Source organism: Anolis sagrei, chromosome 5 (assembly GCF_037176765.1).
Source record: "Anolis sagrei isolate rAnoSag1 chromosome 5, rAnoSag1.mat, whole genome shotgun sequence".
Lineage (NCBI taxonomy): Eukaryota > Metazoa > Chordata > Lepidosauria > Squamata > Dactyloidae > Anolis > Anolis sagrei.
Genome location: NC_090025.1, coordinates 180,170,828 through 180,185,221, shown reverse-complemented (window position 1 = coordinate 180,185,221; position 14,394 = coordinate 180,170,828). Strand labels below are relative to the sequence as shown.

The 14,394-nt window shown below is 37.5% G+C and overlaps 1 protein-coding gene across 1 annotated transcript in view; it reads right to left on the bottom strand.

The window, feature by feature from the left end:
• The window catches only part of BCL2L13 (BCL2 like 13), a 53,094-nt gene that overhangs the window by 10,765 nt on the left and 27,935 nt on the right, over positions 1 to 14,394 (bottom strand). The window contains exon 6 of the mRNA XM_060776679.2: positions 2,166 to 2,309. Within this exon, the coding sequence (XP_060632662.2) occupies positions 2,166 to 2,309 (144 nt within the window). The remainder of the gene's footprint in view (positions 1 to 2,165; positions 2,310 to 14,394) is intronic.

Sequence of the window (14,394 nt, the reverse complement as noted above, 5' to 3'; positions counted from 1 at the left end):
TTGGGCTCTACTGCAAGGCTAGTAATGAAGGGTAGGAAGGTATACAACTATATTCCTGAGCTTCCAAAGAGCTGGGGTCCTGAGTTTAAAATACAGTAGAGTCTCACTTATCCAACATAAATAGGCTAGCAGCATGTTGGATAAGCGAAAATATTGGATAATAAGGAGAGATTAAGGAAAAGCCTATTAAACATCAAATTACATTATGATTTTACAAATTAAGTACCAAAACATCCTATTTTACAACAAATTGACAGAAAAGCAGTTCAATACATGGTAACATTATGTAGTAATTACTGTATTTATGTAATTAGCACCAAAACATCGCAATGTATTGAAACAGCTGTGCATCTGGGCAGGAAGCTGACTGTGTTGGATAATACAGAACGCTGGATAAGCGAAGGTTGTATAAGCGAGACTCTACTGTAACTTTTGGGAAAGATATTCAATCTATCAATGACTATCAAAAAACCTTACTATGAGAAACATCTAAATGTAAAAAAAACTTATGTCTATGCACCCACAAAACGTAACATACACAATATGCAGATAGAAAATATCAACTTTCAGCAAAAGTCTTGCTCTTCTCCTTAGAAGCTAAAGATTTCAATTTATTCATTTTAAACAGAATTCCCATTGCCCCAATTTTTCCCCATCCCCTTGCCTGCACTGTTTCAAAAATAGCTCTGCCCTGTTGGCGATGAAGCTTTTGTCAGTCCAATTTTATGCCTGGTTAAAGGTGAATAGATAAGCACATAGTTCATGGAACAGCCAAGCCAACTGCAATCAATGTCATAGAATATGAACACTCCCTCCCACATAGGCTGAGCTGGGAGGCTGCATCATCTATGTGCTGAAATACATATGTTTATAGAAAACATTGTGGAATGACACCAAGTCTCCTGAGAGCTATTTTTGAAACAGTTCAGGCAAGGAGATGGGGAAAGAAACAAAAATGGCTATCAGATCAAGGTCATTACACCAAGAATCATGTCTGCTTCCAAAAAAATCGCACAGATGCATTCATTAAATAAAGGCCTAAAGCACAACCAGATGTAGGAATCCTAGTTGATTCTGCAAGAAGCAAAGATAAAAGGGGAAAAATTGAAAGATTTCCTGTTTTACTAGGAAGGAAAGGCAGTCCATACCAAACAAGGAATGTCAATATTCTCATGTAGAAAAAAGGGAATGAGGAAGAAAGGAGTAAAAAACAAATAAAAAATAAAGGAAACTAACAGGAAGGAGTGTTGCCTCTTGGTACCCTTTTGCAGAATCAACGTTTTTATATGAAAATCACTTAGAAGAGGATATTACTCTGACATTTTTGTTGTCTGGATTTTATAATCACTGACCAGCTTTACTTTCACAATAAAACCAACTTGGGAGTCATTTCATTAATCCCAGATTAATTCTGTTTAAATCTGGCCGTGTTCTGCCTCCTAGAGAGGAATAATCTGCATGCCTGCTCAGTTGTTGTTGAACTCTATCAGTTCTAAAAAGCAGATGGGAGGAAGGGGGAGTGACGGTGACAGTGGTTTCTCTTATACTTTTAAAAACAGTTTTTAAAGAGCACCTCAAATGGAACTGTGAATTCCCACAGGAAAGAGTCTATGGTTATAAAGCAGTGGTTCCCAATCTGTGGTCCATGAACCACCAGTGGTCTGCAAGAACTATAGTATGATCCGCGGCCTCACCGTTACTACACCATTGCAATGAGTGAGTCTTGCAAAACCCTCTTATAGTGCCGAGGCTTATTAAATATGGTTTTCTGTGGGCGGGCAGATGGCGACTACTAGATGGCATATGTTCTGTAACAGAAACTAGAGCTGATGTGGTCTATCTCAATCAGCACCGCAAATAACCAAACTGATTCTAAAGTTGACCAAAAACTGATTTTTAACCCTTTTGGTACTAATGTTGGAGAGTGGTCCCTGGTCAAAAGGTCTCTGATAAAAAAAAAAGGTTGGGAACCACTACTATAAAGTAACGAAAATGTACTTTAAAAACAAATAAAGACTAGACATCACACTGAGGAATCATCTGATTGCTTGACATCTTCTTTTCTTTGGACCTCATCCTAATAAATCTCAAATCTGAGACATGAAGGAAGACATCTGAACTTGTTATCACAGAAGAAATATATATTTAGACATTAGCCTTCTTACCCATCCGCCTTGTTGGATGATATAGTCTGCAGCATAGTCCTCCAGATAGGTCACTCCAAAATTCAGCAGCGCACCAAGGGGCTCTTGGCCTCGTCTGGATAGCTCTACCAGGAATTGCTGAAGAATAACCAGAGGCACTAAAACCTATAAAAAGCAAAGGTGATGGAAACATGAACAGCTATTACACTTCCCACAATATCAGGATTTTATTTTAGAGTGCTAAATAACCATTATACAAATACGTTAAGAGTTTTATATGCATGTACAAAATGTTGAGACCTAACATTAAGTTCATCTAAAACCTTTATAGACAAGATGAGCTAAGCAATGTGCCCGGGGAGGGGGGGGGGATGAAGAACAAGATGCGGCCCATTTAGAAGATGGGTTTGCTGAAAAATTCAGGATTCCTTTAAATGGAGTCCACTGCCATTATATGACCTCCAATTTGTAGTTGGTTTGGGGTCTGGAACATGTGCTTAAGAATAAGATTGGGACGAAGGAATCAGAAAGAATGGTTACTGGTTAATTCATGATCCCACTAGTGTCCAATTTGAGGATGTTGCCCCTGGGGATTGTGCCAAAGAAGGTGTTGGCTGGGTATTGCAGTTCAGAGATCTCCATGTACTGGGCCAGGGCATCAAGCTGTCCATCCACTCCTCCGAAGGACATCAGTGTAGAGGAAGGATCCCATTTACAGTTGCAACCCATTTACAGCAACATCCAAGAGATTTGCCGTGTCAGAGCATTACAACAATATGTGCATGGCATGAAATCTAAGACTCAGCCCTTTGTTTTGTCATCTGGACTAGTCATCAAATGGATAGGACAAGCATTCAATGGATAGGACATTGGAGGTCTTAACCATAGCATCGCTACATGCAGCCTCTTTGATTTATTGACATGCCATGTTCTGTACATATTCTTTTCCAGATTCTAAGTTGTAGGTGACAAGGCTTTGTGCTGATCTCTGGCACCAAAATATGGCATGTTAATTCTCAACCGGCATCTTGTCACAAAGACAAAACAATTTCATTACAGCAAGTTCTATTATAGCAACCTGTTCTTTGTAAAGGACTTTTTATAGTCAGTTTACAATATCAATAAAATATAAAATAAAAATATAAAATATAAAAATATAAAATATGGTCAGAAGGAGGTGGACAAGCTATTAATGAAAGGTAACCAATTTCTTGCCAAGTAAGAATCCTAAATGTATTTGGACAGTTATATCTCTCACTTTCTGTGTACTAGAGTTAAGCAGTGTAAAAACTTTGAACACTTATATAAAGTTGTTTGTTTCTTAGCTTGCTAACCAAATCTGGGGTGGGGGGGGGGGACTCCTCCGTGAATAGAGTTTTATCTCATCACATACTAAAACACATTAAAAAACTCTGAAAAGGTACAAAATGAAATATGTTTTGGACAAGTTCTAGGAACTGTAATTTGTCATATTCCCAAATCACAACTCAATATAACACCTGCAAAAAAAGTCTCATTTAAAAAAAATCCACAATGAAGGAGGGGTAGATCAGGTAACCACTTCTAGTTCTATGGAGTTTGAGCATGACATACACTGCTTTTCGAATTCCTATTTAACACAGTTAATATGACCTGTCCAAGAGCCTGACAGATGGGAATACCATCCCCAAGTACTTAAAATATGACACCTGTCCCAACAGTTTCCCATCCATTGTCCATTTCTAAAGTTGAGGTGTTCTGCTAAAAACTTAAGTTTGTTTTTTTCCCCTCATAATTTGCATTATGCAAGTTTTGCTTTACAAAACCTTTAAAACAGCCTTGTAGTTCAATATGTGACATTACCATCGTATCAACTGCTTCTCAAGTTCTAAGTAACTAAAGTTAAACCTACAACTATTATTCTGCTTGCAAGAAAGCATCTTTATTCCCTTACTCATTTTTGGTAACAATTTCCTTGTTGGAATTCAACCCCACACTGCTCAAATCTCAAGTCCCCAACAAGGAGCAATTAGTCAGTTTAGTATAGGCTGAGGGTATTCCCTTCTGACTTCTTACACTTTAGTATGGAGAATATGTGCTGTGTGCTTTGAGGTCTCTCTCTGCTTGTGTGTCAGGAGAGATATAGTGATTGAGTTTTTCCCACTCTTGAAACCTTAGAAGAAATGGGTGTTAGAGTAGCTCAGATCCTGTTCTTTATGAGACTTCCGGTAGCGGCAAGATGGCGGCCGCCACGGTTCTCTAGAGCTCTGAGGGAACCGACCAGCTAAACACCCCTGGTAGAGCGTATGCTCCCCCAACCCAGCAGCTAGAAGCGGGTTGGTGCCTTATCAACGGGGACAGACACAGCCTGGAAATGGGGACGTCACAGGAGTGAGGAGTGAGGAACCCCAACTACCAAGCCCAGGGTGTCAGAAGCCCAGTTGTGCGGGGTTTAGTAAGGATGCCCGGGGCAGCCGCGAGGCTGCAGCGCGGGTCTAGGTCGTCAGCTGTTATTTTAACTTTGAAAGAATATGGGAAAGCAGAAGATATATCAACGAAGAAAGGGAACCCCAAGTTGAGAAGTTGAGTCGACGTTAAATAAAACAACGAGCTGAAATTACCTTTGAGAAGAAGGAAGAAGGCAAAGAGTGAGAGGAGAGAGGAGAGAGGAGAAAGGAAGAATGGGAGAGCAGAATTCACTTCTGGGTTAGCTGAAACACAGAAGCTCAGAAGGCTCAAAAACTAAAAACCAAAACGCCAAAACGCCAGAAGGACAAGGCTCACCCGCGCTAGAGGAATCCCTCAATCCCTCAAAAAGAGACATTGTCAAAGGACTAAGATCTAACGAGGAATATAATTCCCAGCCCTTGAACTGAGGGCTCCGCAAATGCTGGTGCAGACTCCAACCCGCGGGAAGCTGTAACGCTCAAAGAGAGGCGAAACGGCGAGACCCGGTAAGCAATTGCTCCCCTACACCTCACGCCTCTACTCCTTCCCTCTCCCATCCCGGTTCTCTCCCCCCGCCACGGTCAGGAATCCACCTACCTCCCGAGGATGGTGAACGAGATACTAGCAAACCGAGCGTGAAAGAGGGAGGCACCGGAGAAGAAGAAAGACTGAAAGGAAAAGGAAAGGGGGAGAAGACAAGAAACCGAACTGTGAGAGAGACGAAAGGGGTTAGGAGAAGCGAAAGAGAAAGAGAAAAGAAGCCGGGAGGGAGGGTGAGCAGAGAGGAGCCGACGGAAGTGAATAGAGCAAAACCGGAAATAAGAATGACGAGATAGTAAGAATGGGGAGGAGATATTGCAAGTAGTGAAAGAGGCGGAGTCCTGAAAGAAGAGACGGAAGAAAGGCACCTCAAGGAAAGCAAGAGAGGCAAGAAGCCAAGAGTAGGAAGGAGAGGAGAAGAGTGGAAAAGAGCGGGATAGAGCGGAGTAGAGCGGAGAAGAACGAAAAAGAAGAAAAGAAAAAGCAGGCAAGGACTCAAGGGAATAAGGGATCAACGTGTGAGAGAGGATTTTAGACTAACTGTCACTTAATTACTAGAATTATTCAAATATCAGAATTAGATTAGAAAGAATATTTTGACATTATTGAATGAATAAAGGACATTAACCTGGAAGGAATAGAACTAAAGAGACTTGGAGGGACTGGGAACATACGAGACCACATGAGATCTTATGAGATCTGGGATCTGATATACGAAGGCAGTGTCAATTACTGTGTTAATTAATGTTAATTAATGAAATTGAGATTACAGCGTGATAAAGTAAAATAGTATATAGATAAAGGGGATTCTTAGAGATGTTAATGTGAATTATATGTGCAATAGATGCTTTATAGATAGATGCGACATAGACAGTTTTATATACATAGTAACTATATACATAGACCTTTGAATTACTTCTGATTATTTTGGATATGAATGCAATAATTATTATATAGACAAGTGCATATAATTGATTGATATATATAATTATTAACTGTATGTTTTGTATATATCGGTGGATGAATTGTTACTGAATATGTAAGATAAGAGTGCAATAATTACTATTTGGGCAAGTGCATATAAGTGAATAATCCAAGAGTAAAGTTAATATACAGTATACAACTGGTAAAGGCACGAGGAAAGTAAATGATTCGAAATATTGGAAAATATACGTAATAAGAATAGAGCAATAAGGAAGAACTAGAGAAGATTAACTTGTAGAAATTTCTGTCATAAAGTTTACACTATTCATCTGGATAAGAAGAGGATACTAGAAGGGTAATGAATTGATATAAGAAGGAAGATTCGTGATTATACCATTACACCATTATAAACTGATCATAAACTTTCTTAGAGAAGAAGATTGTCGGCTAGGATTAGGAATAGAGAGCATTGGGAGTATAAGACACAGACAGATTACAGGATATAGAAAGCCCATTCATTAAGATACAACATGTCATTTTAGGAAAGTATAGAAAAATAAAGCTTAGCAAGGAGAGAAAACAACTTAAACAAAATATTTCTGGCCCTATAAAAAGAATGTCTACACAAAAAGGGAAAATGGAAAAAGAAAGAGAGAAAGACAAGGGGGGAAAAAAGGAACAGGTACAGCTAGAAAAGATTCGCTCCCAGAAGAACTAAGTCTGAGAGATTTACTGAAAGAAATATGGAAAGTACAAGAGAGCCAGGCGGCGCAAAGTGATACCATCAAGAAAGAAATGCAGGAAATGGGAAAGAAATTAAAAGAAGAGATGCAGACAACAATTAAAGAAGAGATGAGAGGAATGAAGGAAGAAATGGGGATACTGAAACAAGAAAATAAGGAACTACAAAATGAAATCAAAGTCGTCAAAAACCAACAAGAAGGAATGAGGAAAAAAATTCAAAATCTAGAAGACACGGTAAAAAAAATGCAGAACCAACGAGAAGCTATAGAAGCTATAGAAGTTAAGGAAAAGGAAAACCAACTGAGGTTCCGTAATATAATAGAAGAAGACAAAGAAGACATAAGAGAGATTGCTGTAGACATAATAGCCCGCATACTTAATAAAGGAAAAGTGGAAATAGAGACAGAAATAGACAGGGTCTTCAGGATCCAAACAAGTTACTCCAAAAGACACAATACCCCAAAAGACGTGATTGTAGGATTTGTGAGAAAATTAACTAGAGATGAAGTGCTGAAGGAAAACGCGAAATCCCCAACGATGTATAAAGGGAGTAGGATTGCAATACTGAAAGAATACCCTCTGACCATAATAGAAAGAAGACGGAAATACCACTTTCTGACAAACGAACTAAAAAAAAGGAACGTTAGGTTTAAGTGGGAAAGAACAGAGGGAATAATGGTAACGTGGAAAGGAACAAAACATTGGTTGACATCAGAAATGAAGGCAAAGGAATTCTGGGAAAGGCTAGTCAAAGAAGAAAGAGAAGGGAGGCGAAAAGAGACAGAAGAAGAGGAACAGGAAAAAAGTAGGAAAAGACCAAGAGAAAAATCACCGACCCTTAACGAGGAAGCTTCCAGTATGAATGAAACGGATATGACGCCAAGGATAAAAATACAAGAAGAACAAAATGGAGGAAGTTAAGATATACTCTAACAACATAAATGGGATAAATTCCCCAAAGAAGAGAAAACAAATATGGCAAAGACTTAAAAAAGGTAGATATGATATAATATCATTACAAGAAACCCATATCTCGAGTAAGCACGTTACATATCTGGAACACAAAGCCTTAGGGAAGATGTACTACGCATCTGGTCCAAAGGAAAAAAAAGGGGTAGTGACATACATTAATGACAAAATGACATCTGCCTTAGCCTTCAGAGATATGGAAGGAAGAATGTTAGGGGTTAAAATTGAGATGGGTAATAAAAATGTATTGCTATGTAATATATATGCTCCCAATGACTCTAAGAGTAACTTTGTTGATAAATTGAGAGAAAAGATCGAAGAACAAGTCTATGATGAGTTATTGATTATGGGGGATTTTAATGGGGTGTTGGATGAACTGAAGGATAAATCTACAGGAAACCCCAAGACAAAACAAAAGATCACAGGGGGACTACCAGCGAGATTTAGGGATCTAAAAGAAGACCTAGGTCTACAGGATATATGGAGGTTCCAACATGGAAATGAAAGAGATTTCACCTTTTTTTTCAAGTAGGCATAAAACATGGACACGTATCGATATGATATGGGGAACTAAAACGATACTAAATAAAGTCACCAAATCCCAAATCCTGCCAATGATAAATTCAGATCACGCCCCATTATTAATAACAATACGGGAAGAAGAGGAAGGACAAAGAATATTCAGATGGAGACTTAATGATAATATATTAAAAGATCCCAAAGAACAGGAAAAAAATAAAAAAATTATTACAAGAATTCTTCCAGTTCAACACAGAAAAAGATACATCAATACATATAATTTGGGGTGCTAGCAAAGCATATATAAGAGGCCACTTAATCGAACAGGGAGCAAGATTAAAAAAGCTAAGAAATATGGAACAACATAGATTAGAAAAAGAGATAATAAACTGGGAAACACAAGCAAAAAAGAACCCACAAGATAAGAAGGTATCTCACCAACTTGAACTACTAAGAAAACAAATGAATACGTTACAGCTAGAGGAAATAGAAAAGAAACTCAAATTTGTCAAACAGGATAAATTCGAAAACGCTAATAAGGTGGGAAAATGGCTGGCAAGAAAAGTGGCAATTAAAAAACAAGCCCGACACATAGCGAAAATTGAGGAAGAAGGGAAACACTATTACAGAACTGGAGAAATAATTAAACAATTTGAGAAATACTATAAGGCACTCTATGAAAAAGACAATATCCCAAAAGAAAAGATAATGGAATATTTAGGAAAGATGAAGATTGAGAGACTATCAGAAGAGCAGAGGGAAAGGTTAAATAACAAAATCACACAGGAAGAAATAAAAAAAGCAATAAAAAAGTTGTCGATAAACAAAGCCCCAGGACCAGATGGCCTGACGGCAAAATATTATAAGATATTCCAAGACATTCTCATAACACCAATACAGAAAGTGATGAATAAAGCCATGGAAGAAGCAACCACCCCAGAATCATGGAAAGAAGCCGTAATAACCATTATACACAAAGACAATACAGATGGTACACAGCTCAAAAACTACAGACCAATTTCACTGACCAATGTTGATTATAAAATATTTTCTAGCATATTGGCGGACAGGTTAAAAGAGCTATTAAGGACAAGAATAGAAGACGATCAAGTTGGATTTCTCCCAAAACGCCAGTTAAGAGACAACTTAAGAATATTAATGAACATCAGTGAATACTATGAAAGAAATACACACAAAGAAGTCGCCATGATGTTTCTTGACGCAGAAAAAGCGTTTGATAGGGTAAGCTGGAGTTTCATCAAGGCGACGCTAAAAGAAATGGATATAGGCTACCAGTACACAAATGCAATAAAATCAATATATTCAAAACAAACAGCAAAGATTGCAATAAATGGTCAAACTTCTAACAATATACCAATACAGAAAGGAACTAGACAGGGTTGTCCACTGTCTCCGCTATTATTTATCTTGACCTTGGAAATATTATTAATCAACATAAGGAAAAATAATGATTTATCAGGTTTAAAGATAAAGAATTACTCATATAAAATTCGGGCTTATGCAGACGACATGGTCTGTATTGTGGAAAACCCTATAGATAAGATAAACAAATGGCTATCGGAAATCGAAAAATTTGGGGAGGTGGCGGGTCTAAAAATAAATAAAGATAAAACACAAATCATCACTAAAAACATGAACAAGAAGAAGCAGGAAGTACTAGAGAAAATAGCAGGAATGAAAGTAGTAGACAAGACAAAATACCTGGGAATAATATTTACAGCTAAAAACACACAACTGATAAAGAATAACTACGAAAAAAGATGGGCAGAAATTAAAACAAAAATGAAGAAGTGGGAACATCTAAACCTATCATTGCTTGGGAGAATATCCGTCGTAAAGATGAATATACTACCAGAAGTCCTGTTCTTATTCCAAACTCTGCCAATAGTAAGATCAAAAACAATGATAAAAAAATGGCACAAAGACATAGGAAAGTTTATATGGCAGGGAAAAAAACATAGAATAAGCTTTATTAATCTAACAGACGACAGAAATAGAGGGGGACTTGCCCTACCCAACCTCCAACTCTATTATGAGTCGGCCGCACTGGACTGGATAAAGGAATGGACAACACTGGAGAAGAAAAAATTACTAACCCTGGAGGGGTTTGATCTAGTCCAAGGATGGCATGGATACCTTTGGAGAGGCAGGGCAGAAAAGGAGAGAAACTTTAAGAACCATGCGATAAGATCTGGATTAATCCAAGTATGTATGGAATAGGTATAAGGACAGATTGTATATTAGAACACCACTATGGTTCTCACCTAATGAGGCTAATCATATTAAAGAAATATCCCGAGATAAATGGCTAGTATACAAACAACTACTAAAAATAAACACACAAGGAGTGACACTTAAGTCATTAGAAGAACTAAGGATACTGGATCCAACTATCTCATGGTACCATTACTTTCAAATTAGGGAAAATTTTAATATAGACAAAAAAAAAAGGTTTCGAAACAAAAGATGGATTCTGGGACAAGATGATAAAAACAGACACAAAAATGATAAGCAGAATTTACAAACAACTACTAATATGGAACACGGAAACAGAACAGGTAAAAAGAAACATGGTGCAGTGGGCTAGAGATGTAGAAAGATCAATATCCATGGCAGAGTGGGAGGAAATATGGCGGAAAAAACTGAAATACACGTATGCAGCAGAAATAAAGGAAAACTGGTACAAGTTATTCTATAGATGGCACTTAACACCAGAAATATTAGCAAAGATCAACAAAGAAAAAACAGGAAAAAAATGATGGAAGTGTGGGAAAAAAACTGGAAATTTCATCCACATGTGGTGGAAGTGCAGGAAAGTTAAAGAATACTGGCGCCAAATAGGGAACCAGATAGAGACCATCTTACGGACAAAAATTGAACTAAAACCAGAGACCTTCTTATTAGGTATAACAGACAGTAAGATGGAGAAAAATGCAGATAAACTTTTCTTTTACATGACAACAGCGGCAAGAACTACTCTGGCCAGAGTATGGAAAACGAAAGAGATACCCACCAAGGAACAATGGCAATTGAAAGTCATGGATATATTGAACATGGACAGGCTCACCGAAAGATTAGCACAAAATGATAAGAATTATCAAAAAACAGACTGGACAAAATTTATAGATTATATCAAACAAGAAAATAAAGAGATCTATATTAGTGACCTTTAAGAGATTCTCAAAGGTAAAATTAAGTAGAAAACGGAGACTTAAGAGGATAAGAAGAAGGAAAGGAGAAAAAAGATAGAAAGGAAGAGAGAAAAGAAATCAACCAAATGAAAGAAAATAAAAATATAGATATTTACAAAGAATATCAAAATCAACAATCATAAAAGAGAGGTTATTCAACCTGGGGGGATCTGGAAGTCTATATTTGTTAAAGTCGTTTCATGTCACATGTTTTTGTTTTTGTTTTTTTTCTTTTTCTTTTTTCTGTCCGTCTGGAGTCGGGGACGATTGGGATTTGGTGGATTATTATTATTATTATTATTATTATTATTATTATTATTATTTTGTTTTGTCTCCCTTTTTGTCTGCTGACCTCTTCTTCTCCTTTTTTTTCTTTTCTTTTTCTCTTTTGTTTTTTGTGATTAGCTGTATACACTGTAGATTGTCTAATGCTCTAAAGATGTTTGTAATTGTCCTTATTTTTAAAAGAAATATCAATAAAATTTATATATATATAAAAAAAGATCCTGTTCTTTATTATTAAGAAATGCAGTTATTTCTTATTATTGTAAATAAACCTTTTGTTACTTTTAAAGATTGGACTCTGAATGTTTGCCTCCAAAGCTCTGAATTCTTTACAGCCACATCACACGGCACTTCACGTTTTGCTCGCTAATGATCTGAAAGCTCAACCTTGAGTATCCTGTTTGTTTATATTTTAGGGTAGTTTTCCTTAAAATTCCTAAGGTGTGTCATATTAGTTTGCGGCGTCAAACCTAATAAAGAGTACTGTAGCATCATATAGACAAACAAATGTATTATTCTCCATGCTCATACTATAATAAATAGCTCATACTATAATAAAACTTTTAAGATGCCATATGATTCTGTGATTACCATGCATACTAACACAGGAATTTTCAGTTCTCTTGATTTTCTCCTTTAAGCAATTGAAGATGGAAAAGAACAAAAGAAACTTCTCATTTCCTCTCAAATTCTTCTGTGAAATGTAGTGTTTCAAGAAAAACAACTGTTGGGTAAAACAATTCAAGCGCAGATGGCCTGCATAGATACACCCTGCATGACTGGTTGCAGCAAAAGCAATGTTTCTTTTAGAGACCATATACAGAGGATAACACAGAAAAACTCATTATCTGCAGCTGTTATATTAGTTCTTGTTAAGATATATGTAAGAGGGACAACTGATAAAGTGGCTTTTGTATAAATCGACAGTGTCTGCCTTTGAAATCAAGCCATTTGTTCACAATGTACTTTGAAAGGGTTTTTACCCTACAATCACACCATATGATGTGCCAGTACATTTCTTTTTGTATAATGAGAAAATGTCTATCAAATACATTTTGAATGCCGAAACATTTGTAAGATCAGATTCTGTCAAAACTCCTATATAACAACTGTGAAAAATCCTTTGGACAATTACAGTCTACAATCTGAGTGGTATTGCCTGTGAAGTGTTCAGACACTACACCTGATTGTGAATGCTGCAGCTATTATTGCTTTTCGATCTATTAGCTACCAATTCAAAGTGTTGAATTTCTCCATCAAAGCACTAGACAGCTTGGACCCAGCAATGTAAAACCTTAAGAACAATTTGTTCTCATGTGATTTTTCGTGCCTACTGGGATCCTGATGAGGAAGTTGGACTCCAGATCTGATGTGACCAACACACAGGATAAGATTCCTTGGGCTGACCTGCCTATAACACTATGCAACACTATTTGTTCCTTGGTTATATATCATAAAAACATAGAAAAAGTTTATTAAACTGCAAAAACTGTTTTTACAGGACATCCTGCAGCATATTTTGCGATAGTTTTTCTCATCAAATCTTAACCAATTCAACATAGTTTGTGGCAGCCCCAAAAACAAAGTTTCTGGAGTATAATAACTACTTTCAAATTAAGCACAACTAAACAGGAAATAACACTTGAAATAACAGGAATGGTTTTTTTTTCAAATTTTGTTACATAGTGTCATCTAGAATGAATTCCTTTGTGAGGCCCATCAAGCTTTTTTTTCTTTAAACGTCAAAAACTAATGAAGATCATCTTGTTTAGGGCAACTTACAATTTAGATTATTTCTGTTGCTTCTAGGAAAGAATTAGCTTTTTTCTATCTCTGTTATAGCCCGTGCTACTATTATTATTACTTTTATCACCACCATCACCACAACCACCAATTACTCTACTGAGTTAAGGCAGCGCATGTGGCTCTCCACCACACCAATTTAACCAACTGAAGTTAAACAAAGAGATTCTGAGTGGCTCAAAGTCATCCAGTGAGTCCCATCTCTGAATGGGAAAGTGAACTAGGATCTCCCCAAGGTCCTGTTCAGCAGTGCAACCCTAAAGATACTTTCAGTCTACATATTTGTATTGTATTTGGGAGACCTGTCAGCTGAAAAACAATGCATGGATTTTTTCTAACTAAAGAACTGGAGCCCACGGTGGCGCAGTGAGTTAAACTGCTGAGCTTGCTTACTGAAAGGTCACTGGTTCAAATCCTGGGAGCAAGGTAAGCTCCCACTGTTAGCCCCAGCTTCTGCCAACCTAGCAGTTCAAAAACATGCAAGTGTGAGTAGATCAATAGGTACCACTCCGGCAGGAAGGTAACGGTGTTCCATGCAGTCATGCCGACCACATACCCTTGGAGGTGTCTACGGCCAATGCCAGCTATTCGGCTTAGAAATGGAGAGGAGCACCACTCCCCAGAGTCAGACACAACTATAGACTTAATGCCAGGGGAAAATCTTTACCTTTACCCAAAGCACTAGATGAATGAATAACTCCACAGAGATTTCTTCTGCAAATCAAGACAGAAAAAGAGAGAGGAACGCTGCTCCCAAACATATATTGGGCCCAGGCATGTAGCGGGAGGGGGGGGGCTTGAGGGGCTTCAGCCCCCCCCCCCCCCCA